This window comes from Chelonia mydas, chromosome 5 (assembly GCF_015237465.2).
Source record: "Chelonia mydas isolate rCheMyd1 chromosome 5, rCheMyd1.pri.v2, whole genome shotgun sequence".
NCBI classification, from domain to species: Eukaryota; Metazoa; Chordata; order Testudines; family Cheloniidae; genus Chelonia; species Chelonia mydas.
Window position 1 is genome coordinate 5219602 of NC_051245.2, and position 27018 is coordinate 5246619.

The following is a 27018-nucleotide window of genomic DNA, read 5'->3' on the forward strand; positions in this document are numbered from 1 at the left end:
AGAACATATCCTTTAGGGAGCAATCCTCTACTGGCCGGGAGAAAGAAGCCTGAGAAAAGGTTGATCTAACTTCCACATCTAAATTATACTTGGGTTCTTCCTCCTGTCTGAAAAGCCATGGACACGTGGGCTAGCTTGGGAGTTTGTCCAGGAATTCGAGATCTGGTGAATTTTCCCTGGAAACGCCAAAAATTACTTTGCTTAGCTGCAGGTACATGACTCAACGCTTTATATGGAGAGCTTCAGTGAGAGGCTATTTGGTATAGTGTGATTGAGAGACATTTCAGGCAATTTTATATTGCTCCACAGAGCCAGCCCAGAGTGGACATTATCTTGCTCAGGACCTGCCAAATAATTGTGGACTCCAAGGTATAAGTCCTCTTTCTTTTTTGGGGGTATGTGTGAGTTGGGGGCAGGGCTGTTCATGCTGCCAAATCAGCAGTGTTCAATCCTACTGTCTATGGCTTAGCTGCAATGTAAAACACACAGAGGAATGAACTAAGATATATTGATATAGATACACCTATATTGATCTAATTAGCACAGACTGGGTTTGATGCTGTCTTCAAGGGGCTTTATTTTAAAATTCATTAATTGCAAATGGTTCAGAGCTGAATACAAGAATGCGACTAAAATGGAGGTGTCTTATGAAGCTACATTTGATCAAAGGTGATGGAAACTGAAATTTTACTGGTGGTGGGTTCTTCGCTTGTGGTTGTGTGGTTAATTTGGTGGCTCTGTTCCTGGGATAGCCTCAAGCGTGTGTGCCCCAGCACCCCTGCTTTCTAATCGTTTCTGACTGTTGTGTGCCCACTCTCTCCCTTGCTGTTTCCTGTGGAAGAGACCAGTTTTAAAAACATCAAGCACGTTTCCTACTGCTGTGCTATTCCCGCAAGCATTAGTCAACCTGCTGCGCTGCACAGCCTGCTCTCTACAACTTGTGACGTACCTGGCTTTGCACCATGCTCCAGCTGGAGTGGCAGGCCAACCGCCATGCTGCCACAGTAGGAACGAGATATTTTTTCCTGTAAAATGGCTCTCTTCTACCTCAGGGGAAAGTGGAATGGGGATATTCTGGCCTGAGGAGACAGCCAGCAGGCAGGAAGGGAATGTCCTAGAAGGGACACCACTGTGGGCCTTCAGCTCAGGCGGGCACAGACTAGTGATACGCAGACTGAGGCTCGTGAGCCGCAAGTGGCTCTTCAGTGTGTCTCCTGTGGCTCTTTGCAGCATATGATGATAAAACACTGTGTGATTTAATTATTAGCCAATCTAAGTTATTAACCAATCAGGCTGCTTTTACTATGTTGCTTACCAATTGTAGTTGATAAAATAATACTTGGTCAGTCATTTTGTTGTGAGAAATGTATATAAAAATAGTAAACGAGCCTCAGTCTGCGTATCACTGTAATGTTGATCGCTGATTTGGCTCCTGAACCACTGAGGTCTGAGTATCACTGGTCCAGATGCAGACTTTGGAAGTCTCAGCAGGTCTTGCTCACCTGTGCAGCCAGTATGGATCCCATGTTTATGGTGGTGCAGAGCTCAGATTTTACTCTGCTTTAGGATTCCATCATTGTTAAGCTTAATCATCAGGGAAAGGTGAGTGGGTGAATTTCTCACCATGTTTGGTGCTATTGAGTATGATGGCTGATTTAAGGACACTGTAGTCTTTCCTTTAACATAAACCATCTCTGGTACCAGAAGGGCTAGAAATATCCTTAAATTCTAGAGAACATGTTAAAAATATCTCCCGAAAGACCCTAACTCTGTAGAGCATCTCATGGTCCTGACCATAATTTCCTGCATGTACTGCATTCATAACTGTAATTAGAGATGGATGGTAAGATGGCTTTTAATGTGCGAACTGAAATATGATATTGGGCCTTACCATTTGTGCCTAATTTCTCTTCTCTCCCAAACTGCAACAGGAGCATGGAAGAATTCAATAGAAGAATGGACGGCAGAAGACTGGAATGAAGATGTAAGTATATGTGGTTGGGTAGGCAGCAATTATTCATTCTGTGCTATCTGTGCATCTCCTTCAGAAGTCAAAAATCAATGTCCTGTGTAATACTTTGCAACATATGGAGGGTTTGTAAGAAAAATTTTTTTTAGTTCATTCCTATTTAGTGAAGATCATAAAATCAATTATTTGATGAATTTCATTGTACTTTTTATTCAAATAATATAAAAATATTATTCCCCATTTTATCAGGCTGAGTGAACTATTTGTGAATATAAGAATTTTACAGATTTTTTTGTAGTTAAAATGTTATTTTCATTCTTAACCCAAATCTACTATTTAGCACTTATGAGAGTTAATCACACGCATTTCCCCTTGCATTGTCAACAGCTTACACCGTTAGCATCATGAGTCTTTTTTATATAATGATCTTTATGAACTGGTAGATTAAGTATTAAAACTTAGTGACTGCCCAAAATTTGATCCATTTTTTTCAGTTTATAAGACCTATATAATTCTTTTGACTTTTTTCAAAACGTGAGTCAGTCAGTCTGTGTTAACAGAATATTTTAAAAAAATTGAACTAACAAGACACATCAATCACATTTTTTTTTTTTTTTTTTTTACATCCTAGCCCCCAGCCTGTGTCCATGTATTTTTCTCAGGCCAACGGCCTTGCTTCATATCTGTAAAGCACCTAGCACATTTTTGGGATTCTAATAATATTTATACCTACCAGTCCAGTCTGATCAACCCAACAATAACAAACCACTGTATATGCAGGTTAGAGGAGTTTGGGGTGGAGTGGGGAAATTTGGTAAGGAAATGGAGAACTTTAAAAATCAAGGTCCTTCTGCTGTATGTGGACATCAGATATTCTAAGTGCATTTTCCGAAGAGGAGGAGTTTGCTTCAGAATGTTTGGTCGAGACTGGTGGTGGTTTTGGTTCTTACTAGAGAGAGGATTGTGTCACTTCAAAGACAAATCTGAAAATTCTTTCTTAGCTTCCAAGGAGGTTGTAATCTGGGAAGTACTACAAGTGCTATAAAAGTGCCAAGTATTATTATCCAGTATGCATTCCTTAAAGGTGTCAGTTTTAGATTAATTAGAAATGTCTTCTATTTCTTTTAATGTCTGAGGAGTGATTCTGTTGTTGGTGTAGTATAGTCAAATCACTGGAGCAAGGCCTTACTTGTTCAAAGAACTCTACGCAGGCTAACCCCTGCATCCATTTGGAGCATCATTGAAGTCATGTACTTCCATGTGGGCACAGGGGTTGGCCTACATGGAGCTCATTGCAGGACTGGAGGCTAACTTTGTCTCACTTCACACCAGGGATCCCTCTATTCTGGCCTGTCAACCACACTCATGCAACAAACTAATGACTTCAGTGGCTGGTCTATCACAAACTGTTAGTGGAATCCAGTCTCTCAGTGGACAAAAGCATTGATTCCTTCACATGGAAAAAGTATAGGCTGTTAAAAGGCTCTTTAATCTGGTGGGGAAAGGCATAGCCAGAACCAGTGGCTGGAAGTCACAGCTAGACTAATTTAAATTAGAAATATACTTTAGGCAAGGGCAGATTATGCTTTAGTCAAATGCAAGCTATTGGGCTCAGAACAGCGGTAATTGGATGAGATTTAATGGCCTGAGATATATGGCAGACTAAATGATCTAATGATTTCTTCTGGTCTTAAACTCTATGAATCTAGGATAGTGATACTCTCCATTCTGTTTAAACAGAAATAGACCCTTGGAATTACAATACATGAAGATATTACTTCACCCACCTTGTGTGTCTAATATATGAAATTGTATTTTGTTAAAGGGACAGTGTCAATGCGAAGGCAAGTCCATTTAAAAGCGAATGTATTTTCAGGTATTACAGTTGGTCGTCAGTCTTCCTGCCAGTTTTTACAAACAATCTCCTATTTTTAATTTTTTTTCCTCTCGATAAATATAAAACATCTAAAAATTGTCAAATGCACAAAATAAATTGAAAAATAAAGAAATGCTATTTTTCTTATTTCTGTTAATCATAATTTTTACTTGCAACAGCAGTAGATCTGTTTTTAAAATTGGACAGAAGTGTGATTAAATTGGCAGTGTCCCTTAAACAGGATTTAAGATGGCATGAAAACCATTTTCATTTAGTTTTAATTTCTTAGGCCTCTAACAGGGTGCCTCCCAGCCCGGGTAGATTGACTCATGCTAACTTGGCTTGATTTAGCATGTTAGAAATACTATTGTGGCCTTGTAGCACTGGCAGAGGCCAGGGCTAGCCACCTGAGCTCCGACACAGAGGGTTGGGTGGGCTTGCGAACCTAAGCCATAAGGTCCACACTGCTCTTTGTAGTGTGCTAGCTTGAGCCAAACTAGCTGTCAACCCAGGCTGGGAGGTACACTCCCAGCTGCAATGTAGACATACCCATTAGGGTCCTAATTCTCCTGGTTTGTTACTCTTACTTTGTATTTCGCTTCAGTTCTTAAATACGCATCTTGAGTATTTGCTCCCAAGCCATATTAGCTGGGTGTGGGAGATGACTGGCAGCTGGTAAACGTTGCATACTTGCTGACGAGGCATAGGTTTTACAATTGAAACTTTGCTGATGTTTGTATTTGAAGGGAAGTCACTGTAAGAAGGGGAGGCGCCCCTGTGAAGTTGACTTTTAAAAACAATTGATGACCATTGTTTGTCATCCACCTATTTCTAGGAATGTGCTAGTACATTAGTGAAGGGTTTGTTTGTTGTGTAGAGCACAATTGGTTATCCCAGACAGTTATTCAGAAGCAGATAAAATTGCTTCTAAGAAACTCTGGTGGCATCTGTTTCAGCTGCTGCACATGTCATGGGCTCTGACAAATGCCATTATCCCAGCAGACTCTCAAATCTGCTGCTTGTTTACTGTTTGCCACAGTCCATAGCATAAACTTAAATACAGCAGAGCTATTAACCTGCATCTTGGGAGTTGTTTTGCATGCCATTTTCCTTGGATAGAGAACATTTTTCCCCCTCCAAGCCCAAGAGGCACTTTTGAAATTGTCTCAAGTCTGTCAAGCTCTCTAGCTAACCTGCTTTCAGGGTTTTTAGTCACTCTTGATCTTACTCCAGGTTAAGTGGGCATGGAAAACTGTTAATGTTATATTAAGGATTTAATATTTAACTAAGGGATTGCAGATCACAGCCTACCACTCCGCTCTTAACTGACTTCTTAGTGGCATAATGCAGGAATCTCACAACGCTGCAGAAAGCATAGTACAGTCTGTACTACAATAACGCGTAACTGGGGAAGGGCGCTATAGATGGAGCAGGAGCCTTTACTATGAATTTATTTGGGCTGAAATTAAACTCTTAACCTTCTTTATTGTTCATTATTAAGGCTATGATTTAGTCATGGAGGTTACGGCAGTCACAGATTCCGGGACTTTACTGGACCTCCATGACTTCTACGCTTCAGGAGGTGGAGGTGGGACTGTGCGCCCCTGCCCTGCAACTGGGGATGGCTGGAACCAGGACGCTGCAGCTCCAGCCCCGCAGCTTCCACTGGGGGCTGAAGCCGATGCTGCGTGCCTAGCCCCGCAGCTTCCATTGGGGGCTGCAGCCGGGGCTGCGCGCCCAGCCCTGCAGTGTCCTGGGCTAGGCAGGGCCATGCCTCGCAGCCTCCCATGACCGTGCACCATACCCCTACCTGTGGCTAGGGCTTGGCTGGGGGCTGCAGTTGGGGCCGCACATCCTTGTACCACAGCTGCGGCCAGTTCCGGAGCAGGGGCTGTGTATCCCCCGTGGCTGCAGCTGCTGGAGCCGGGGCTGTGCCCCCCACCATGATGGGGAGCTCGGCCTGTCAGGCTCCTCCTCCTTCCCCCCCATGGGACTCCATCCCTCCCCCCTAGCTAGCCCTGGCCCCTGGTTATTTTTAGTAAAGTCATGGACAGGTCACAGGCTCCTTGAATTTTTGTTTATTGCCTATGACCTGTCCGTGACTTTTACTAAAAATAGCCTTGACAAAATCTTAGCCTTATTCATTATAGTCCTGTGTGTGTGTGTGTGTATGCTGCTTTACATAACAGATGTAGTTGGAATCTCTGCCCCAAAGAGCTAAGTTAAAATAAGAACAGGCAGAGGCAGCATGGGGGGAACAAGGGAGGGGCTTTGAGTTTCACTTTCTGATAACACACCATACTTCGCACGAACTGTGTGCCAGCATAAAATTCAAGCCACATTCATCCAGCTGTCAATCCACTCTTCCAACACGACGGAACTAGATCTTAGCCTCTGTTGGTGGCAGGCATTCACCTTTAAAATACACATCAGAATCAGTCCTGGCTTGTAATGGTCAATTTGGATAAGCATCGTTCCATAAAAGAACCCCAATCAGATGAGCACTCTTGCAATTTGATTTAGTAACTGTAGCATATTTAGGGATGTAACTCCCAATGATGTCAGTGGAACTGCACACAGTGTGGCAGAGATGAATCTGGCTCTTGCTTTCCAAGGCCTCAGTGGGACTGCTCAAGAAAGTGTAAGGCTTTACAGGTGCAGGGACCCAACCTTCAAACTCTAGTGAAATGTTTGCTCACTCCTTCAGTAGATCAGCTGTCCTTAGGCTTGGTCTACACGTAAAGTTGTACCGATACAACTAAACAGATGATTTTTATACTGAATTAGTTAAAGGAGAGTAATGTTGTGTGTGAGTACTCTTAAATCTGTTTGAACTTTACTTATATCAGTTTAACAGCTATATAAATATAATCGCTTATATCGGTGTAACTGCGTCTACACCAAAGGGGGTTTCATCAATTTAGCTAAATTGGTTTCTTAAGGCTTGTTTAAACACAGAAGTTGGCTTTCTTTAACTATACTGGTGTAGTAAAAGGAGCACAATTCCCTTAGAGTGGACACAGTTATACCATTAGAAAGATGCTTATATTGTACTGTTATATCTTATTCCCTGGCCATTATGAGAATAAACTAATTTATGCCAGTGTAAGGCATCTTTATACCACTATAACTGCATTCGCATTAGGGTCTGTAATGATATAACTATTTGGGTAAAAAAAATCAGACCCCTTAGAGATATAGTTATACTGATACAGAATCTGTGTGTAGACCAGGCCTTAGACCAGTGTGTTTAAATCAGTGCAGAATGGTGTACAAGTCCTTATTAAAATTGAGCTGTGTTTTCTTTGTCCTTTAAAAGTGATCTGCAGTGCAACTTGTTACTATGATTCGGTATTCCTGATCTCTCTAAGTTGCATAACCAGGGTTGGGTTATTTATTTTGAATATTGCTGCCTGTAAACTTTCAATGCACGTATAACTAAAATACACTTTCTCCCTCCTTCTTTCTTAGCTTTCTGAAACAAAGGTCTTCACTGCATCTTCTGTTCCAGCTGAGAATCACATCACTCCTGGGCAAAGGTAGGGGAGGATTTACATCTTTGTTCCAGGTTTCAGAGTAACAGCCGTGTTAGTCTGTATTCGCAAAAAGAAAAGGAGGACTTGTGGCACCTTAGAGACTAACCAATTTATTTGAGCATAAGCTTTCGTGAGCTACAGCTCACTTCATTGGATACATTGACTGTTCTCACAGCCTAAACTCTTTCACATGCTCCCTGTAAAGTTGTTGAAGCTTCAGCATTTGGCACACTTCAAAGTTCTGTTGGAGAAAATACTCTAAAACAATCCTGTGTTTGCCCTCAGGAGATGGCATGGATGTGAATGGACAAGCTCATGTCTAATCAGAATTTTTGGGGAGAATTTGATTTAGTATTAACACTTGATTTTATCTAGTATTAGGCTCTGACTACACTGTGGTGTACAAGAGGCCGTATTAAGTATATGGAAGGCCTGTGTTCCGAATCCTAATGATGTGGAGCAAATTCAGGCACATGCCTAGTGTTCTATTCCTGCTTCTGCCACAGAATTCCTGTGTGATAATGGGCTAGTCACTTCACTGCTATGTGTGAGAGTTTCTCCATCTACAAAATGGGAATAATACCTCATGGAGGGGTGCAAGTTTGATGCAGTAATAGTTGTAAAACACCTTGAGATTCTCAGGTTGCAGGTGCTACAGACATGTGAAGTACATATTGAGTGGCAAGATTAAGGGGGAGGGACAGCTCAGTAGTTTGAGCATTGGCCTGCTAAACCCAGGGTTATGAGTTCAATCCTTGAGAGGGCCATTTAGGGATCTGAGGCAAAAATTGGGGATTGGTCCTGCTTTGAGCAGGGGGTTGGACTAGATGACCTCCTGAGGTCCCTTCCAACCCTGATATTCTATGGTTCTATGAAGTAAGTAAATAACACCTCTTTTCACTTACTCCCCCATGGCTCAATCATGTTGATCTCCATGAGCTTACCAGGTAAGCCAATGGGTGTTTAGCTACCATGATGGTAAGTACTTTGGACATACCCAAGATAAATGATATTGAAATTGCACCACATTTCACTTTGAAATGCTAAAATACTGAACAAAATGCAAGGTTTTCTTCAATTATGAAGCAGTAAATGTGGCATTAGTAACCCTGTGCTCGAGCAGATGGCAGGACCTTGCCGTCTGAGTAGAAAGCTGGATTCTCGCTCTTCTGAGTGGTGTTGTGTGCTGCAGAGATGAGACCCAGAAAGGTTAAATAATGTGGCTAGCATACTGTCCTTCATATTGATCTTAGTTATTTGATCTTCTTTCAGTCCTCAAGTATCCCAATTTTAGTATTTGACAGCTTCTTACTCTTTTTTCTTGTAGCATTGACCTAGTAACATTACTTCAGAAGCCTGTGACTTCTAGCCAAGAAACAGAAGGCAACTCCTTCGAGTCTCCCCAACAGCAGAGCTTTGGCCAAGCCCTAGTCTTCACGAATTCCCAACACAACACCCAGATGACATCAGGAACTGGCAATTCCAGTTCTCTAAACTCCTATTCTCCTCAGAGTCTGGTAAAATGCATCTTGGCTTTTTAAAGACTCAGAATCTTACGGAATAAACACTTTAAATTTTTTCAGTTAGTTTTTTTTTTTTCATGACTTTTCTTTGCAGCACTTAAATTGCAGGTGGTATTGAAATATGAGAGGACACTGGACTAAAAATGTCCTCACCAAAAAAAAAAAAAAGAAAGTATCAGATGGACCTTTTTGTGCTCATGAGTTTCTTGTCCATTTAAGTGAACTGCTTGTGTTGGTTCTTGAGAAAAGAGCAGATAAGTTCTCTGCATATTGATTAAAATGAAACACTCCGTATATAAAGCATCGAATTCTAGGCCAGAGAACTGTGATGCGGTATTTTCCAAGCACATATCTGACTGGTCTGTGTGGAAATCAACTATTTCTGAGTTTTCTGGACTAATGGAAAGTTGGCAACCCTTTGTTAGTTTTAATAGAGTTGGAGATTAGATGTAGGAAAATGTTTTGAAACAAATTAAATACTGTTGCCAGTAACTTTACCTTTACTTTGTTCTAAGGCACTATATAAACAAAACTACATGGGTCAGATCCTTAGCTTGGGTAAATCAACATATGTCCATTAACAGTGGTGGAGCTAAACCAGTATACAATAGCTGGGGATCTGGCCCCATATTGTTAGTGCTCAGTTGGATATTCTTGCTAAGTTTTAACTTTTCACTTTTAATTAGAAATCTGGGGATAAAGTATGAACTGAATTGCTGCCAATGTGAGCGATTAACTCCGACCTCACAGGTTTGGTCATGTTAACATTTAGTGAAATATTTTTTTCTTCATTTTCTTGCTAGTCTTCAGTTCTCTGTTCTGGGTTTGGAGAACTTGGATCCTCTAAATTAGCAAACTCCACTGGATCTCCGCTCTTGGACCAGTTGAAGTCTCCAGGTTTGGGTCAGTTCACCTCTCCGAGCTCGCAGCAAAACAGCAGTAGTTCCACTTCCACCACCGCTACCACCACCTCATCCTGGGATCTGAAACCCCCTATTAGCCAATCCTCGGTCCTCAGTCAGTTTGGTAAGTATTTAGATAGGTTTTGCCTTTTTTTTATTATTATTATTTAAAGCCATTGACTATGGAACTTTGACCCTTCAGTGCCAGACCTTATGTAAGAGATTTTTAAAATGATATTGAGAAATGGCTTCTCTTTTGAAATTAGCTTCCTAAAGGAGACTAGTAAACTTAGTCACATTACATTGAGGTTCCATTTATAAAAGGTTAATAAATGATAGCTGTTATAAGCATAATAGACGTGAGTAGTATTTTTATACATGGCTTCAGTAGAAAGTGTTACAGATGGTTGTAAGCAGCCTGTTCGGGTCATCTCTGACAATTGGTTAGCCATTTATTTTAAAAAAATCTATTAATAACCCTTTATAAACTATTTGTAAATGGAACCTTAATATAAAGTATGACTGTAAATGTCTCTAGGAATTCTGGGGAGAGACCTTTTTATGTTACCTTGACTGTACTTCTACTAATGACAAAGTATAAATTTTCAATCCTAGACTAAGTTAATACCACCTTATGGTGAGTTCTCTGGCTCTTTAATAGTGTGGATCACTTCTTAATCCTGGGACCATCTGCGTCCTTCATACTTCACTTTCTGTCCACGATGGAGTAGATCACCGTCCCTCCCATTCACAATTACGTAGACCCTTCTCTGTGGAGGGTTAGACAAGACCATGATAACAATTGCTTGAGCAGTCTCTACACTGTTGCTTCCAGTGATGCTCTTACTGTGGAGAATTACAGGTCCTGGTTTTGCCAGTATAGAAGCAGCCATTGTGGTAGCAACCACAATTCACATAAAGTAATATTAAGAAAATATTTGTGTGTTTTCAGCTGTGTTTTAATGCAGTTTAGCAGCTGGAAATAAGGAGAAGCTGGCAACATGTGACCTGCAATGTTCTGTGGACCACTTGTGTTTGTGAACTAGAGTTTTGAATCATTGCTTATAAGCCTGTCCTTCAACAGCTAAAAACTATGGAGGAGATTTATAAAGGGCAGTTAAGCATCCAACTCCAATTGAAAGTCAGTGGAAGCTGGGTATCTAACTCCTATTTGAGCCTTTGAAAATATTCCTCCTCTTAGAATCAGGAGATCAGAAAACTTAATTATATGGTCTCTAACATGTCAGTATTTCTTGACAAACTTTGTCCAAAAGTCGTGAGTTTTAGCTTTTGTCGTGAATTGCACTTTCCACATTTAACAGAGTCCCACTTTCAGGCAGGTCCTCACACTGTGGAGCGGTGCAAGGTCTGACTAAAATAATACATAGCATTTCTGCTAGAGACTTGAGTATAATGCAGTTGTGTGGCCATATGAACAGCTGCCTAATTCCCCATTTTTAAAAAATTGCCATATAGTCCTTTCTCAGAATCTCCATTTTCATTTCAAAAAAGAAAACTAAGTTGCCAGCTCTGTGGTTACAAAAATAATACTCATATTCAGAATCTGAAGTTTATATAAAATAATGCGTTGACGGCTGACTGAGTGTGCACACGGTCTGCAGCAATAGCTCTGAGAGGGGTGAATAAAAGCACTAATTCTTTAACTACAACTACAGAGATGGAACATAAAAGTCCTGGGAGCAGAGTTTAATGCATCAATTATGATTTTTTTCCCAAATGCTGGCTAGACTTTAAATCCCAGCCTGAACCATCTCCAGTTCTCAGCCAGCTGACCCAGCGACAGCAACAGCAGACACAGACAGTCCCTGTTCCTCCTCCTGGATTGGAGTCTTTCTCCTCCCAAGTAAAACTCCGAGAGCCATCACCAGTAGACAGTTCTATGGCTGCAAGCAAAATGCTGCAGCTCCCCAGCATGTCTATGGATAACCAGGCAGCGTCTGCCCATCAAACGCAGCAGAAACAGATCAAACCACCGAAACGGAGGATACCCCCAGCTTCTAAGGTGGGTAACACAGCAGGGGCAAATATATGGCATATATAGGCTTTAAGATACTTGGGGGGGTGGGGAAACATTATAGGGCAGTCTTGATGCACTTTTGGTTTTAAATTTTAAGATGGGTGGCTTTATAGTCCAGAAGACAGTGATGTGGTATTTTCCAAGCACATATCTGATTGTTTTGTGAGGAAATTTAACCATTTCTGAGTGTTCTTGGACTAACTAGTGACTGGGAGGTGAATGCTTAAAACAAAATACTCTTTAGTAGGCACAGAGGACAGTATGACTTAATCTCTTAGGCCCCAAAAAGTATGTGGGACTGACAAATTAAGTTTTAAGATGGAGGGATTCTAGTTAGGAGAAATTATGCAGCTCCGTCTGAGAGGCAGCTGCATTGGCCAACAGATACAGGTTAGAAGCCAAGGCTGTGAGATTGTAACCAAGTTACATACTTGGTGTTCTGTATGTTCGTAGTTCCCTAGAGTTCAAGGTGGTTCGTGAGTGATTTCTTTCATATAAACTATATAGATACAGGATTTTGTTTTTACTTTCAGATCCCGGCCTCTGCAGTGGAAATGCCTGGATCAGCTGATGTGACAGGGTTAAATGTTCAGTTTGGAGCTCTGGAGTTTGGGTCAGAGCCTTCTCTCCCAGAGTTTGGGTCAGCCCCAAGCAATGAGAATATCAGCCAGGTGCCCAGCAACAGCTTGTACTCAAAACCTGTAAAGTACGTAAGAGTTCCATTTCTGCATCCTTATGTGTTCTCTTGTACCAAAAAAGTGGCATGTGAAGATCAAGGTTTCTTCTGCCAAGGGGCTGTTTGGTGTAGCTGTCTCTGAAGCTAAATATAATTACTTGTAAGCCTCAATCTTTATTTTCTGAGGATGGCACCCTTAAAAGCAGGAAGGTCCCTTTTCTGGTGACTAGAGAAACATTCTGAAAAATGGGTTGGAATGGAGGGGGGAATGAATTGAACTTAAATGCTCTCTTCATGAGCTACCCTTCACATTGTTACTTTATCATTTTTAATTATGCTGATTCCCAAAGCTGTTTAAGTGAGGCTTTGGCTCCCTCCCAGCCCATCTACTCTTATAATTGACTCAGCAGAGATAAATGCATCACAACGTCCATCTCTGTCAGCAGACTGACACCATAAACTGAGGTCTGACTTCAATGGAAGCTCAGCCTAAAGGCAGCCAGGCTCTGAGGTGGGCGGAAAGCCCTTATTAAAATGCTAATGTCTCCAGTAATAACAAAAGAAATGCAAACATAGCAGCCAAATACATGCTTACTCTTCAAATGTTCTTTCAGAGTTTTGTTTGTGTAAAATCTTCCTTAAAAAGTTGATGGAGAATTTGCAAGAATTAAGATTTGCAAAAATAAATTCCTCCATTCATCTTAAATTTTGTAAATGTTTTTAAAAATCCAGTACGAACCTTAAAAAACCCCTAAGCCTAACCCTTCCGGTTTTGGCAGAGCAAACATTGCAGCAATGTGCTGATGTATGGGAGCCTGAAAGAGACTGTATAAACAGAAATGGAGGGATACCCAGGTTCAGTATCCAAGATGTGGAAAATGTGCCTTGCTGTGTTAACTGTCTCAAAGTAATGTTTGAATCACAGGCAACAGAATTTAGTTTTTAAAAAGTGCTTTTTAACCTGTAAAGTCCTACAAGACTGATGTTGACTCAGGCAATACTGGAAAGGCAACAAATGTACGGAGTTTAGAAAGATCTAGGGGCAGGGTACAAATCTTAGTCTGTGTATGTAAATTGTCATGGATACTTACAGCAGTTTTGTGTAATAAGAGCAGCTCTTTCTTCGTGCCTTTTGTCAGTAGATCTCAAAGTATTAGAATATTGACTAGAGGCCTCAGTCTGATCAGACCCCATTGTGCTAGGCTCTGATACAGACACATGGTAAGAAGTAGTGTCTTCCCTCTAAGCCTTACAATCTAAAAGCATAAGAAATCACTTACGAAGTAGAATGCTAATTCTAGCCAGGAAAAAGCAGGAAAACAATTATCATAGCTAGCCTTTTTGAGAGGGGGAAGAATGGAACATGGGATGAGAAAATACAGTTGTCCTATGAGGGGGAAATGGCCCCTGCTGCTCAGTGCAGATGCTGGCTCTGAACAGAGGGCTGCTGTAACTTTGCCTAGGCCCACATTAAATTGTGTTATGCTAGGAAACTGGAAAGTGAGCAACTTCTAGCTGAGCAAATGGGTATCCAGTTCCAGATTGCTGTGCAGGAGCTGGTAATGTCATGAAGGTATCTGAAATGACATTTAACAAGATGATAAATAACTTTTACTTTTTTCAGTGATCCTTTGAATACCTCTTTGCCAATATCCAATACAGTACAGGAGTCCACCTACACAACCTCTGCCATCACTTCTTCCAGTCTGACCTGCTCGTCCCAGAGCACTAGCCCCGTAACAACAACTTCCTCCTATGACCAGACTTCTGTGCATAGCAGGATAGCATACCAAAGCTCCATGGCTCCATCGGACTCAACCCCTGTTGCAGTCACGGTGAGTAGATTTCAGAAACCTTCGATATTGAAAAGACATTAATTGGGTTAATTACTGATGGGTTTGGGTGTTGGAGACATACTAAGGCTATAATTCAACTGTTTTGTTGAGCTCAACAATAGTACTGGTGCTCTGAGACTTCAGTGGCTAACACAGATGTTTTGTTCTGTTAACATCTTTTGGACTGGTTAAAGAGAGTCTCTTTTTTGACTCGCCCCCCCCCCACTACCCCAACAACTCTGTTGTTCTTCGCTGTTGCTTTTCTTGCCCTTCGGTCCTCAGGTATGCAGATCTTTGTGATGTTTCTCTGGATTTTGATTTCTTGTTTTGCTCTACAGTCTGTTTCTAGCTAACATTCTCATTTTGATTGACTCCATCTTCCTGAAGCTTGGCATCTTGTTTTTTAAAAAACAAATTGACATTACGTGTCCACCATGATATCTTGCCAGCATAACTTTGGTGCAGAGACTGTTTATTACATTTGTACAGCATATAGCACAGTGGGGCCTGACCGGGTTATGGCCTTCAGGCACTACCACATTATAAATGTTAAATAATAAAAATACAAGACCAAAGAGAATATGCACATTACATTTTAAAGATCACAAGGTCAGCAGGTCCACATAACTTGCATCCAAGAATTTAAAAAGAGATGACTGAGGAACTCACTGGGCTGTTAGTTATAATTTTCAGTAAGTCTTTGGGAAGACACTGGGGAAGTTCCAGAAGACTGGAAGGAAGCTAATGTTGTGCCATTATTTAAAAAAGGTAAATGGGATGACCTGAGTAATTATAAGCCTGTCAGTCTGATGTTGATCCTGAGCAAGATAATGGAGTAGCTGATATAGGGCTCAACTAATAAAGAATTAAAGGAGGGTTAATGCCGATCAACATAGGTTTATTAAAAAATTGATCCTCCCAAACTAACTTAATATCTTTTTGTGATGAGATTACACATTTGGTTGATAAAGATAATAGTGTTTGATGCAATATACGTAGACGTCTGTGAGGTGTTTGACTTGGAACTGGCTGACATTTTGATTAAAAATCTAGAACTATATAAAATTAACAAGGCACACATTAAATGTATTTAAAGCTGGCTGACTGATAGGTCTCCAATTGTAATTGTAAATGAGGAATCATCGTTTAGTGGGTATGTTTCTAGTGAGATCCTGCAGAGATCTGTTCTTGGTTCTATACTATTAAGCATTTTTATTAATTACCTGGAGGAAAACATAAAATAATCACTGATAAAGTTTGCAGATGACACACAAACTGGGGGAGGTGGTAAATAATAGGTCACCGACTCAGAGTGATCTGGATCACTTGATAAGATGTACGTAAGCAAACAGTGTGTGTTTTAATGCAGCTAAATATCAATATCTAGGAACAAAGAATGTCTTGGGAAGCAGTGATTCTGCCAAAGATCTGGGGATCGTGTTGTCTAATCAGCTGAACGTGAGCTCCCAATGTGACACTGGCCAAAAGAGCGAATGCGATCCTTGGATACATAAAAAGGGGAATCACATGTAGAAGTAGAGAGGTTATTTTCCCTGTTTTTGGTGCTGATGTGACTGCTGTTAGAGTATTGTGTCCTGTTCTCATGTGCATAGTTCAAGGAGGGTGTTGATAATTTGGAGAGGGTTCAGAGAAGAGCTACAAGAATGATTTAAGGATTAGAAAAGATGCCCTATAATCTATTCAAGGAGCTCAGTCGATTTAGCTTAACAAAGAGAAGGTTAAGGGATGACATGATTATGGTTTTATAAGTACGTAAATGGGGAGTACACATTTGATAAAGGACTTTTCAAGCTAGCAGAGAAACGTATAACAGGATCCAGTGGCTCAAAGTCAAAGCTAGACAAATTCAGACTGGAAATAAGGCATACATTTTTAACAATAAGGGTCGTTAACCATTGGAACCACTTACCAAGGGTTGCCATGGATTCTCTGTCACCAGCAATTTTTAAATCACGTTTGGACGTTTTTCTAAAAGATCTTCTTTAGGGATTATTTTGGGGCAGTTCTCTGGGTCGTGTTATACAGGAGATCAGATTAGATAATCACGATGGTCCCTTCTGGCCTTGGAATCTACAAATCTGTGAATTTCAGAAGAAGGCAACTAAAATGATTAGGAGTTTGGAACGGGTCCCATATGAGGAGAGATTAAAGAGGTTAGGACTTTTCAGGTTGGAAAACAGGAGACTAAGGAGGGATATAATAGAGGTATATAAAATCATGAGAGGTGTGAAGAAAGTTAATAAGGAAAAGTTATTTACGTGTTCCCATACTATAAGAACTAGGGGCCACCAAATGAAATGAATGGGTAGCAGGTTTAAAACAAATAAAAGGAAGTTCTTCACTTAGCGCACAATCAACCTGTGGAACTCCTTGCCTGAGGAGGTTGTGAAGGCTAGGACTATAACAGGGTTTAAAAGAGAATTGGATAAATTCATGAAGGTTAAGTCCATTAATGGCTATTAGCCAGGATGGATAAGGAATGGTGTCCCTAGCCTCTATTTGTCAGAGGGTGGAGATGGATGGCAGGAGAGAGATCACTAGATCGTTACTTAGTAGGTTCACTGCCTCTGGGGCACCTAGCATTGGCCACTGTGGCTAGACAGGATACTGGGCTGGATGGACTTTTGGTCTGACCCAGTATGGCCATTCTTATGTTCTTAAATGACAATAACATCCTCTTTGTATTTCTCCATATGATCTCCTTGTAACAATTTCAAACATAATTACGTTCTGGTCTCTGTAACTTAATGGCTCAATCACACTTAACTTCTGAAACAAGTTCTGTGTGGTGGTGCGCAGGATTATAAATCTAGAGCATTCACTTTTATGGACCAGAATGATCCAAGAAGCAATTGTTTCCTCTCAAACCGTATCTCCCAATGGAGTGTTCCAACCTCTCTATGTAATTTGCCTAGGTGCAGTTGTGTGTTCTGTTAGATCAGGGAGACAACAGTTTCTCACGTGTCCCTGACTTTACCATCACTCATTCATATAGCCTTCTTGTTTCCTTTTTATTCCTGTGTCCCTGGGATGTGTCTCACAAACTTTGTACCTACACTTTCCTATATAGTTTAGCCCATGGAATGGCAATTGATTATTTCACGTCCCTCTTGACTTTCAATTTGGAATGAATATAAAGTTTTGCAATGAGCAGCCTGTTAAATGTCTGAATCATGTAGGGTTTTTAATACCACCTCTGTCAGGTGGCTTACTCATTCGTTTTCCCTTTGTTTACAGAATGGGCACAGTGGTGTTCGAACACAGCCAACTCTTGACAGTAAGTTTATAAAGCTCCATTATATACACAGCTGTTTTTCTGACTGTCCCCTACCCCTCAACATGCACACCATTGTAGTCATAGATTGTTTAAGGCTTTGTACAACTTTCGCTGTTTAATTTTTGGCTAAACAGTTTGAGTTTTAAACTTGGTATCAAAAAATAAACACACAGTTTGCACGAGCCCCATTGCTGCTCAGTCCTTTCAGAGCACATGCTGCTGCAACCAGAGCTGTCCCCTCTGACTCTCTCAGCAACTCATCCATCCTTAAAGGGACAGGGCGCAGGTAAATATAACCCTGATGTTCCCTTGAGTGCTGCACTCCCCCCATGTAAATGTAATGTTGTCCCAACATTTCTGTTAACTATGTATAACCTACAGTCCATTCATTTGATTTATTAGAAGTTTGCAAGTTGCACAAACTCGTAACTGGTTTCAGAGTGGTAGCCGTGTTAGTCTGTATCAGCAAAAACAATGAGGAGTCCTTGTGGCACTTTAGAGACTAACAAATGTATTTGGGCATAAGTTTTCGTGGGCTAAAACCCACGTCATCAGATGCAATCTGATGAAGTGATGCTAGTTTTAGCCCACGAAAGCTTATGCCCAAACTTGTAACTGTCATTCTCAACTGAGTCTTTGGGTCGGGGGGGGGGTGTGTGTGTGTGTGTGTGTGTGTGTGTGTCTCTCTCTCTCTCTCTCTCTCTCTCTCTCTCTCTCTCTCTCTCTCTCTCTCTCTCTCTCAAGTTCTGGTACGGATGGTGGAAATGTATGCATCTCTCTTCAGTTTATTTAATATTAAGCAGAAAAAGTCTGGCAATTTGAGTTCCAAAATCCAACTGAACAGTCAGTTCTGAACACCATAGATCCCTGAAGATATTCATATATCAAGAAATAAAAGTTCCCGTATGAGCAGTGATAGAATCATGTTACTCCAAGTCACTGGGTGGCATATGGCAGACTATTTAGAAAACATACTAAATTAACATCATAACAAACTATCCAGAATTATAAAACACTTCATTTAATTTTAGAGCAATAGACATACCATAAGTCAGTATCACTTTACCAGTATTACATGTGTCTTGGATAGACTGCAGGATAAGGTACAGGAATAGGCATTTGGTATGGCATCTGACAAACATGAGGATAGTGAGATGGTGCATTCACGAGTTCAGTAGTTTGATTTAGGCTCTGATAAGTTGGTGTCCCTAAATATTCATATTTTGGTGTCTGTGTGGCTCTTCTTTTTCTAGTTGGATGACCTGGAGTGTCAATGGATTGTTCTGGTGATCTGCCCTCTTGTGCACTGCTGATTTCAGGTTCCATGGTCTCATTTTGGCAGTCATGTTTTTCAGTGGCTGGTGTGAATGGCACATCAGTCTAATGCAGTTTCCAAATTCACAAGGTCAACCACATCCTCATTTCCCAGATGTGGATGAAATGTTTCTGGCTTGGAATTCACAGAATCTGTGCCGTGGACAATATCTGGTACCATCACATAATGTAGTTCATCTTCACTGTCATTATCATAATCACTGGAGTCCAAATGCTTGTTCTCATTTTGATCTCTTGTTGCGCTGGTTTGCCTTGGTGTCTGTTTCTTCTTTTGTTGTGGTTTAGAAGGTGGTGTTACATCCAAGGGCAAGCAGTCACAGGGAACTAAAAGATTGCAATGGAGAACTCTTTAAAACATCCTTCCTCATCTTTTGCTTGTTAATTCATAGACTGGACTATCCCCTTTCCTTTCAAATAAAACATGAATCTTATCTTTCCAATAGGATCTTAATTTTTCTGGTCACGCTCTCTGAAAGATTCTGCACAAGTACTGTCACTGGGAAGGAGGGCAACACCATGCACTTTCTGATCATAGTGATTTTTACCACAAGTAGCAGATTTTTGAGAACACTTTGATGCCAGTTCATAAGCTTTTTTCATCTTCTGGGTCCATTTCTCAGCTTAATCTTTATGGTGCCCAGGTATATATTTAGAGTTTATAGGTAAACCAAATGCAATGTCAATGCGTAAATGTGATCCCCCATATAATATATAGAGGGGAGAACTCTGTAGCTTCATTTTGTGTACAGTTATAGACTTAGATGACCTTATATAAGGGAAACTTTCCAGCTTGACTTTTGTTTTTCTAGCAAGGTTCACAACATAGCGAAGAGTTCAGTTCTGCCTTTCTACCTGCCCATTGCCTTATGGGTGGCATGGGATTGTGAGAGATGTAAAATTGAAACGGTAGTGCTGTAACTTTCTGAATAAATTATTTTCACGCTTAAATGGTTCTGTTGTAACTGTTAGTTGGCTGGTGAGGATTCTTTTGCTTGACTCATGTACAGACTCTAGTAATGTAATGTTTGATCTTTGCCTTTATCTGTGGCCAATTAAACCGATCTCTTGAAAGACTGATTACTTTCTCTGCTCCTAAATGTCCCATCTCTTCATGTAGCTGTTGATTACCTTTCTTTTTTATTTTTCAGGTAATACCAGTTGATTTTGTAACTTGGTTTTCCAATAAAGTATTGCATCTGTTTCCAGATGCAGTGGTACCACTCTCACACATCAGGGTGGACATATTACCATATCCTCCTGTGTTCTCTTGGTTATTTTGTCTTTGCCCCATGGATTTATAATGAAGAATTTTAGCAACAGCTGGATCTTCCTTTTGAACGTCCAAAATGTCTTCTCGTGGAAATGGTTTTATGGTGGATTTAATAACTGTGGACATGAGTTTCTACTAGCAAAGGGATGGTAGTAATAGCTGCTAACTAAGATACCTTGTCATCTTTTTGTACATCTAAGGACTGAAAGACAGCATTAACATCTTTGCTTGTCTCTCTTGTGCATTTTGTCATCTATTTTTCCATATTAAGGTGCACTCTAAATAAAGCATCTGGCTACACATTAGATTTCCCTAGATGATATTTAACTTTGAAGTTCAAGTCAGCTAATTTTGAAGCCTGTGGCATTCAGCCTGGTAGAAATGAAGGCATAGGTTAGCAGGTTGTTATTGCTGTAAACTATGAAGGATTTTGTGTATAGAAATAATCATGGAATTGGTCAGTAACAGCCCACTTCAAAGCTAGAAACTCCAGCTTTCCTTAGTGAAGGTGATAATTCTCCTCAGCTGTACTACATGTTCTTGACCCATACCAATTATTCTATCTTCTTGACCTTAATAGAAGGCTGCACTTAATCCCTTATTGGAAGCATCTACATGAAAGAGAAAGGGTTACGCAAATCAGGATAGGCAGTTTTTGGTGGCAGTTGTTTTAAAACATTTTGATGTCGCTGAGTCCAGAGAAGTGGCTGTTCGGAGGATATCTGTCCAAATGCCTTTCCTTGCCCTTTAGCTTTCTTCTTTTTCCAAGCCACTTTTGACAGTGTTGAGTCAGATTCCAGTGAAACAATCAAGTCATACAGTGGCTGTGCTGTTCTAGAAAAGTCTTGAATGTAGCTTCGGTAGTAGATGATGAAGCCTAGCAGCTTGCAGAGTTCCTGTATCGTGTTCGGTGGTTTCTCTGCGAGAACACAAAGAGTCAAGGTGTCAGTTGGATCCATTTTATGACCTTCAGCAGATACCACCATTACTGAGTAATGTACCTCTGTTTTAAAGGTCATATTGAGAAACGTTCATCTTAATTATATGCTTCTGTGACTGTTGCAATACTCTCCTTATGTTCTCTGTGCGTTCTTCAAAAGTGCCACTGTCCACAAGAACGTTGTCCAGGTAGGAAAATGCAAACCTCATCTCCTCTTCCATCAACTTAGCAGCTGCTTCTCGAGGGGATGGATTTACTACAGTGATGGGGAAAAACCCTGTTTGTTGCTATAGCAAGTGTCTACACTACAGTGACGTAGCTGGAGTGCTGCAACTTGTAGTGTAGACATACCCTAAATTGGGTACTCTGGGTTGCAGCTTGGGTGTTTAATGGCAAATACAGGCTGCTCCTGGTAGATCTGATAGTGTCGACTTTGCCTCTGCTCTCCTGTGATTTTCCTGCATGACATCTGACTGGTAGTGTTCCATACTGCCACATCTGAAACAGCGGTCACAAGTATCACCGCTGCCAGATTGCCCGCCCCTGTGCTAGCTGCAGACAAACTTTTTGGCCTGAAGGCCGCATCGGGTTTCTGAAATTGTATGGAGGGCCGGTTAGGGGAGGCTGTGCCTCCCCAAACAGCCAGGCATGGCCCGGCCCCTGCCCCCTATCCAACGACCCCCCCTTCTCCTTCCCTGATGGCCCCCCGGGGACCCCTGCCCCATCCACCCCCCTGCTCTCTGTCCCCTGACGGCCCCCGTACCCCCTGCCCCATCCAACACCCCCCCTTCCTGACTGCGCCCTCGGGACTCCTGTCTCATCCAACCACTCCTTCTCCCTGACGGCCCCCGGCCCCCCCGCTCCTAACTGCCCCCATCCACCCCCCATCTCGTTCCTGACTGCACCCCCGGGACCTCTGCCCCATCCGACCACCCCTTCTCCTTGATGGCCCCCGGAACCCCCGCCCCTAACTGCCCCCCCCCGCCACCCCATCCACCCCCCCATTCCTGACTGCCCCCCTGGGACCCCTGCCCCATCCAACCCCCCTGTTCCCCGCCCTCTGACCACTTCGACCCCTATTCACATCCCCGGTCCTTGACCACCCCCCGAACTCCCCTGCCCTCTATCCAACCCGCCGTTGCTCCCTGGCCCCTTACCGCGCCGGTGGTGCGGCTGCACCAGGACAGGCAGCCACGCCGCACAGCACAGAGACCGGGTCAGGCCGCGGCTCTGCAGCTGCATGCCCCAGGAGCTCGCTGCTCCGCTGCCCAGAGCATTGCAGTGAGCTGAGGATGCGGAGAAGGGGGAACAGCAGGGGAGGGTCCGGGGGCAAGCTTCCCAGGCCAGGAGCTCAGGGGCTGGACAGGACGGTCCCGTGGGCTGTAGTTTGTCCACCTCTGAGCTAGCACATCCTCTTTTCTGGGATTGCCTGCCTGCATGTGTGCTCGTACCATTCAGTGCTTTTGTGTGCACCCAGACAGCTTGCTGCTTATACTAATTTCAGCTTTTGCACCTTTGAGTTCATCAATACTAGCCTTTAGTTCCCTTATCTCATCCATCAACAAGTCACCTTTTGAGATTCTTTTCACTCAAGAGGAGGCGCTGCTTCCCTTTCTGACCTGTGCTCTGTGTATGGCAATTTGACAGAATTACAAGCTGCTGCCATAGCATGCCGTCCATTCCCCAACATCTGGTGTTTCTCTGCTTCCTCAGCTACAGCAGTATGCAGCTTCTCAAACAAGGTCTCGTGCAACTTGATTATCTTTTAAACGAGGTTGCGTCACAGTCTGACTATCCTGTCAGGACTAAATGGAGGAATGTGTTTTGTTGCAAGGACAGGGTTATATCTGAGGTCAGAGTCAGCTCCTTGTGAGGCAAACGGTACTTTCTCTCCGAAATCAAGTTCTCCGAGTAGGGAATCCTGATGTGTCTTTTGGCTCTTGCGCTGGGTTTAAGAGCTGCATGCAGGTAAAATTCAGTTGCATCTTTTCCCTGGTTATAAGGCCTTGAGATGCGCGTCAGTTTTGGCAGGCTGAGTTTTTTTCCTTCCAGCTAGCTCCTGAGGCTCCATCCAAAGAAAACTCTCCTGATTACAGCTTTTGTTCTCTCAGCGTTCCCCTTTCAGATCCCACTTTCAGTTTAATAAATCAAACTGCTTAGCCTCAGTTCATCTATCCTTCTGGTGGGAGTTCCCAATCTATCCTGCTGTTTTTAAATGTATGCAGTGCTGTTGGTGGTGGTGTAGTCGTGTTGATCCCAGGATATTCGCGAGACAAGGTGTGGAAGATACTACCTCTCCCACCTTGTGTCTGTTACTTTACAGTCTTTCTTTAAAACTGGTTGTTTTCTGGGATAGAGTGACACATTTTCCCCAGGGGTTTGTCGTTTAATTTCTCTCATGCTTTTCTGAAACTCTATTTCTAGTGACTTTGCAGACCTTCAGTTCTTAAAGGGACAAGGCACTGGTAACTCTAACCCTGGTATTCTCATGTGAGCTGCACTTTTACTTATTGGCTAATATGGAAATGTTAAATCAGTCTTATTAAATCTGCTCCCGGATGTGCAACACTGAATAGACTTGTTTCAGAGTAACAGCCGTGTTAGTCTGTATTCGCAAATAGAAAGGGAGTACTTGTGGCACCTTAGAGACCAACCAATTTATTTGAGCATAAGCTTTTGTGAGCTACAGCTCACTTCATCGGACTTGGAGTCACAGGGCAGTTCCCAGGGTTATTTTTTAAATTCTTATGCCCACATTGCCGTCAATTGGATGTTTCTTACCAATTTTCCAGCTTCCCATTTGGAGAACAGAGAGATCATAATTTTATTTTTAGTAGAGTTCAAGAGGAACGGGGCTGTGTTTTATCTCGTGTTATCCTGCAGCAAACTTCTGGGAATGAGGTTGGCTAGCATGCTCCCTCTGCTGGATGGCTTTCCTGTGGCAGAGAGCAAAAAACATGCTGGTGCAGGGGCAGGGGTTGTCTGGCCTTTCTGATGAACCTTTTTTCATGTATTCTCTTACTGGTAGTGCCCCCTGTGGCTCACTTCCTGGCATTCCTATCGTTATCACTATCACACTATGCTTTTCTGCCCTGTATGAGCATGTCTGTGTTCCTTTTTATGGGTAGCAGCACAAATTGATGTCCCTGAAACCCCACCCCCTCAGCCCCACACCTTGTGTCCATCCCAACTCTGGGAAGGTCTCCATCTCTCAAAAACCACCCTCAGGGTTGGTATCAGAAGTAGGGCCGTTTGTCCTTCCAGTACTCTTTCTCATACAAGCTTTGCGAACAGAGGTCTTGAGTACCCAGGTCTGCAAACCTGGCATGTTTTCATCAGCACAAAATTCAGCTTAAGGGTGGGGGGGAAGAAAAGCTTGAGAGTCTGCTGATTTACCATCTTTGAATCAGCTGCTCTCAAAATATCTGTAAAATACTGTTCCAGCTGAAAATGGGTTTACAACCCAAGCATGAGCTGCCACAAGGGAGCTGTGTAAGTTATCCTGTCTGTAGCACAGTGGCCTGCTTTTTTATTTATTGGATTTGTTCATCAAGTTACAACATTCTCTGAAGACCCATTTGGCTACTTTTTTAGTCTCAAATTCTTTGCTGTGCAAAATAGATCATCCTTAACTGACCTTGGAACTCTTAAAGGTTATGCATTTGTTCTAGAATCTAGCTCATACAAAGTCCCCTCTGCCCACCCCTAATCCTCTATTTCTGTTCACATTGCTGTCCTCTGTCATACAGGTTTGTAAACTGGGGACCATCTTTGATTCCTCCCACACTTACCCTAAACATCCAGGCTATGTTCAAACCCTTCTTTTTTCCCCCCTAATAACACACTCTAACTCTGACCTTTTTCTTTGTGTCCATGCTGTTAAAACTGTAGTCCAAGTCCTAATCTTCCATCTTGACTTCTGTCATCTCCTCTCTGATTTCCACATCATGCCTTCCCCAACCCCTCCTATCCTTTCAAAATATGACAGCTGGGACTCTATTCCTGCCCATTGCCCAACTGTGTCACTCCTCTCTTCAGCTCTCTTGCCTGGTTTCCCCTCTGTAAATACATCCTGTGCAAGTATCTTGTCCTTCCTGGCTAGGCCCTTCATGACTGCCCCCCCTCTGCTTCTCCTGTCTTGTCTCTTATAATGTCACCCTGGCTGCTTCCTCCTCTGCAAAGGGTTGCCAGCATTGTTCATCCAATTATCAGCTTCTTCTACAGCCATCTGTGTGATTTGTTTTATGTGCCACCCCTTATGCATGCCGTACCATTCCTGCATCTGAGTGATCTGGATGGTCATTACCTCCTCCTTCAGATTCCCTCCTCAAGACCCATTTCTGCTTTGACGCTCACAAGAATTCAGCCAGTCAGCAATGGCTTGTGTGTCTGTCAGGACCAGCTAGTTTTATTTTTTTAAATGGCATTTTCATGAACCATCAAGTAGTGCAGTTGCTCCCTATATCACTACATGCTTTTATTTTCATCACCCTCATCCTCCCTTCCCTCTCTTTGTTTCTCATACTCATTGTGCTTGGTTTCAGAATGCAAGTTCTCGAGGGAGTTACTGTTCATATTTGTTTATGTAACACCTAACACAGTGGGAGGACCTGATCCTAACTGGGGGTCTCAGAGCTACAACAAAACAGCTAACATGGAAAGACGATGATGCTTAACTTCCAAGCACATATCCGAATTGTACTGTGGACACTCTTAAGACTGAGTCTTTTCATCCCTCTTGTATTTTGCATACCAGTTAATAGTTAACTCGTTGGGGCATAGTCACTGAAACCATGAGGTATAAAAAGATGGAGCTGCATGAAAGGAGTAACTGGCCTTCTGAATCTTAGTGGCAAATGGCTGTTCGGTGTACCTGCTTGTGAATTTCAGCAAGGAGTTTGAGAACTTCTGAATGTCCATGTTGTAATTGAAGTTCTTCATGGGACATCACACAACAATGGCATGGATTTAACTGGATAATTACATTAGTGTCCTAGAATCCTCCAGCTTAACAATACAATGGAGTGATCCCCGGGAAAGGTGCACTTGTAATAAGTAGGCCACTTTTAATTGATTTGTAGTAGAACAGTTCATTCTCAGCATTTTCCATCTCTCTAGGATGAGTAAAACAAGGCCATATTAGTCATCTGTTTGGGTCACCAAAAGTGCTCAATGAAAGGGTGTTATGTTTGATTGTAGCTTGTTTTGTTTCATTGTCAGCACTTCCCAAATACTTCTAAACCATTTATTAAAGGGATGTACTTCCTTGCTACTCTGAACCAGTAAGTTGTACGTACTGTTTGTCTGTCCAAAACTCACTTGAGGAGTATCAAAACAGTGTCTTGTTCTTGTTTACAAATAGATTAAATTATTTTTTTATTTCTACAGCGTCATAGATGTGCCTGGAGCTTTACAGGCAAATACAACAGACCCTTGTCACGCTTACGCTTCAAGTTAGACTAGGTGTAACCAGAAGAGCAGAGTGATATGGGGGAGGAAGAAAAGGGAATTGAAAGATGCACAGAGTGTCACCTTAGTTGCATACAAGCCATTAGCTCCTTTATTATTTTCTATTGGACTTGGTGTCTGCAGTTTTTTACAGCCAGCAGTTCTTCATTCTTGACTAGTAAAGCCATTGTGCTGGAAATCTGAGTGTGAAAAACCCTATGAAGAGGGCGAGAATGGAGGTCATCTACCCAAAATAAGTGAGCCTTGAGGAAATACCATGAGGAATAGGCTGCATCAGGGTTGTGGATGATGTTCCGGGCATGGGCAAAAGCACAGGGTTGTAAGAGGAGATCGCCATGGGATTATCAAGAC

At 42.1% G+C, this 27018-nt stretch overlaps 1 protein-coding gene and 3 non-coding genes across 29 annotated transcripts in view; all 4 read left to right on the forward strand.

The window, feature by feature from the left end:
- The window catches only part of UBAP2 (ubiquitin associated protein 2), a 130745-nt gene that overhangs the window by 74881 nt on the left and 28846 nt on the right, over nucleotides 1-27018 (forward strand). For 19 of the 26 annotated variants that reach the window (XR_005225878.2, XR_005225877.2, XR_006290936.1 and 16 more), the window contains 9 exons: nucleotides 310-369; nucleotides 1932-1984; nucleotides 7317-7384; nucleotides 8709-8898; nucleotides 9708-9930; nucleotides 11555-11829; nucleotides 12378-12550; nucleotides 14145-14355; nucleotides 17614-17653. Coding sequence is in view for 23 of the 26 variants with exons in the window: in XM_037902311.2 (XP_037758239.1) it covers nucleotides 310-369; nucleotides 1932-1984; nucleotides 7317-7384; nucleotides 8709-8898; nucleotides 9708-9930; nucleotides 11555-11829; nucleotides 12378-12550; nucleotides 14145-14355; nucleotides 17614-17653 (1293 nt within the window). In the remaining 3 variants the exon portion in view is untranslated. The remainder of the gene's footprint in view (nucleotides 1-309; nucleotides 370-1931; nucleotides 1985-7316; nucleotides 7385-8708; nucleotides 8899-9707; nucleotides 9931-11554; nucleotides 11830-12377; nucleotides 12551-14144; nucleotides 14356-17613; nucleotides 17654-27018) is intronic. The other 7 variants (XM_043546825.1, XM_043546826.1, XM_043546835.1 and 4 more) reach the window with 1 other exon arrangement.
- LOC114020287 lies at nucleotides 9218-9301 on the forward strand. The gene has a single exon (XR_003565132.1). It is a non-coding gene; the product is annotated as a small nucleolar RNA SNORD121A (small nucleolar RNA).
- Nucleotides 11957-12042, forward strand: LOC114020288. The gene has a single exon (XR_003565133.1). It is a non-coding gene; the product is annotated as a small nucleolar RNA SNORD121A (small nucleolar RNA).
- Nucleotides 25852-25932, forward strand: LOC114020290. The gene has a single exon (XR_003565135.1). It is a non-coding gene; the product is annotated as a small nucleolar RNA SNORD121A (small nucleolar RNA).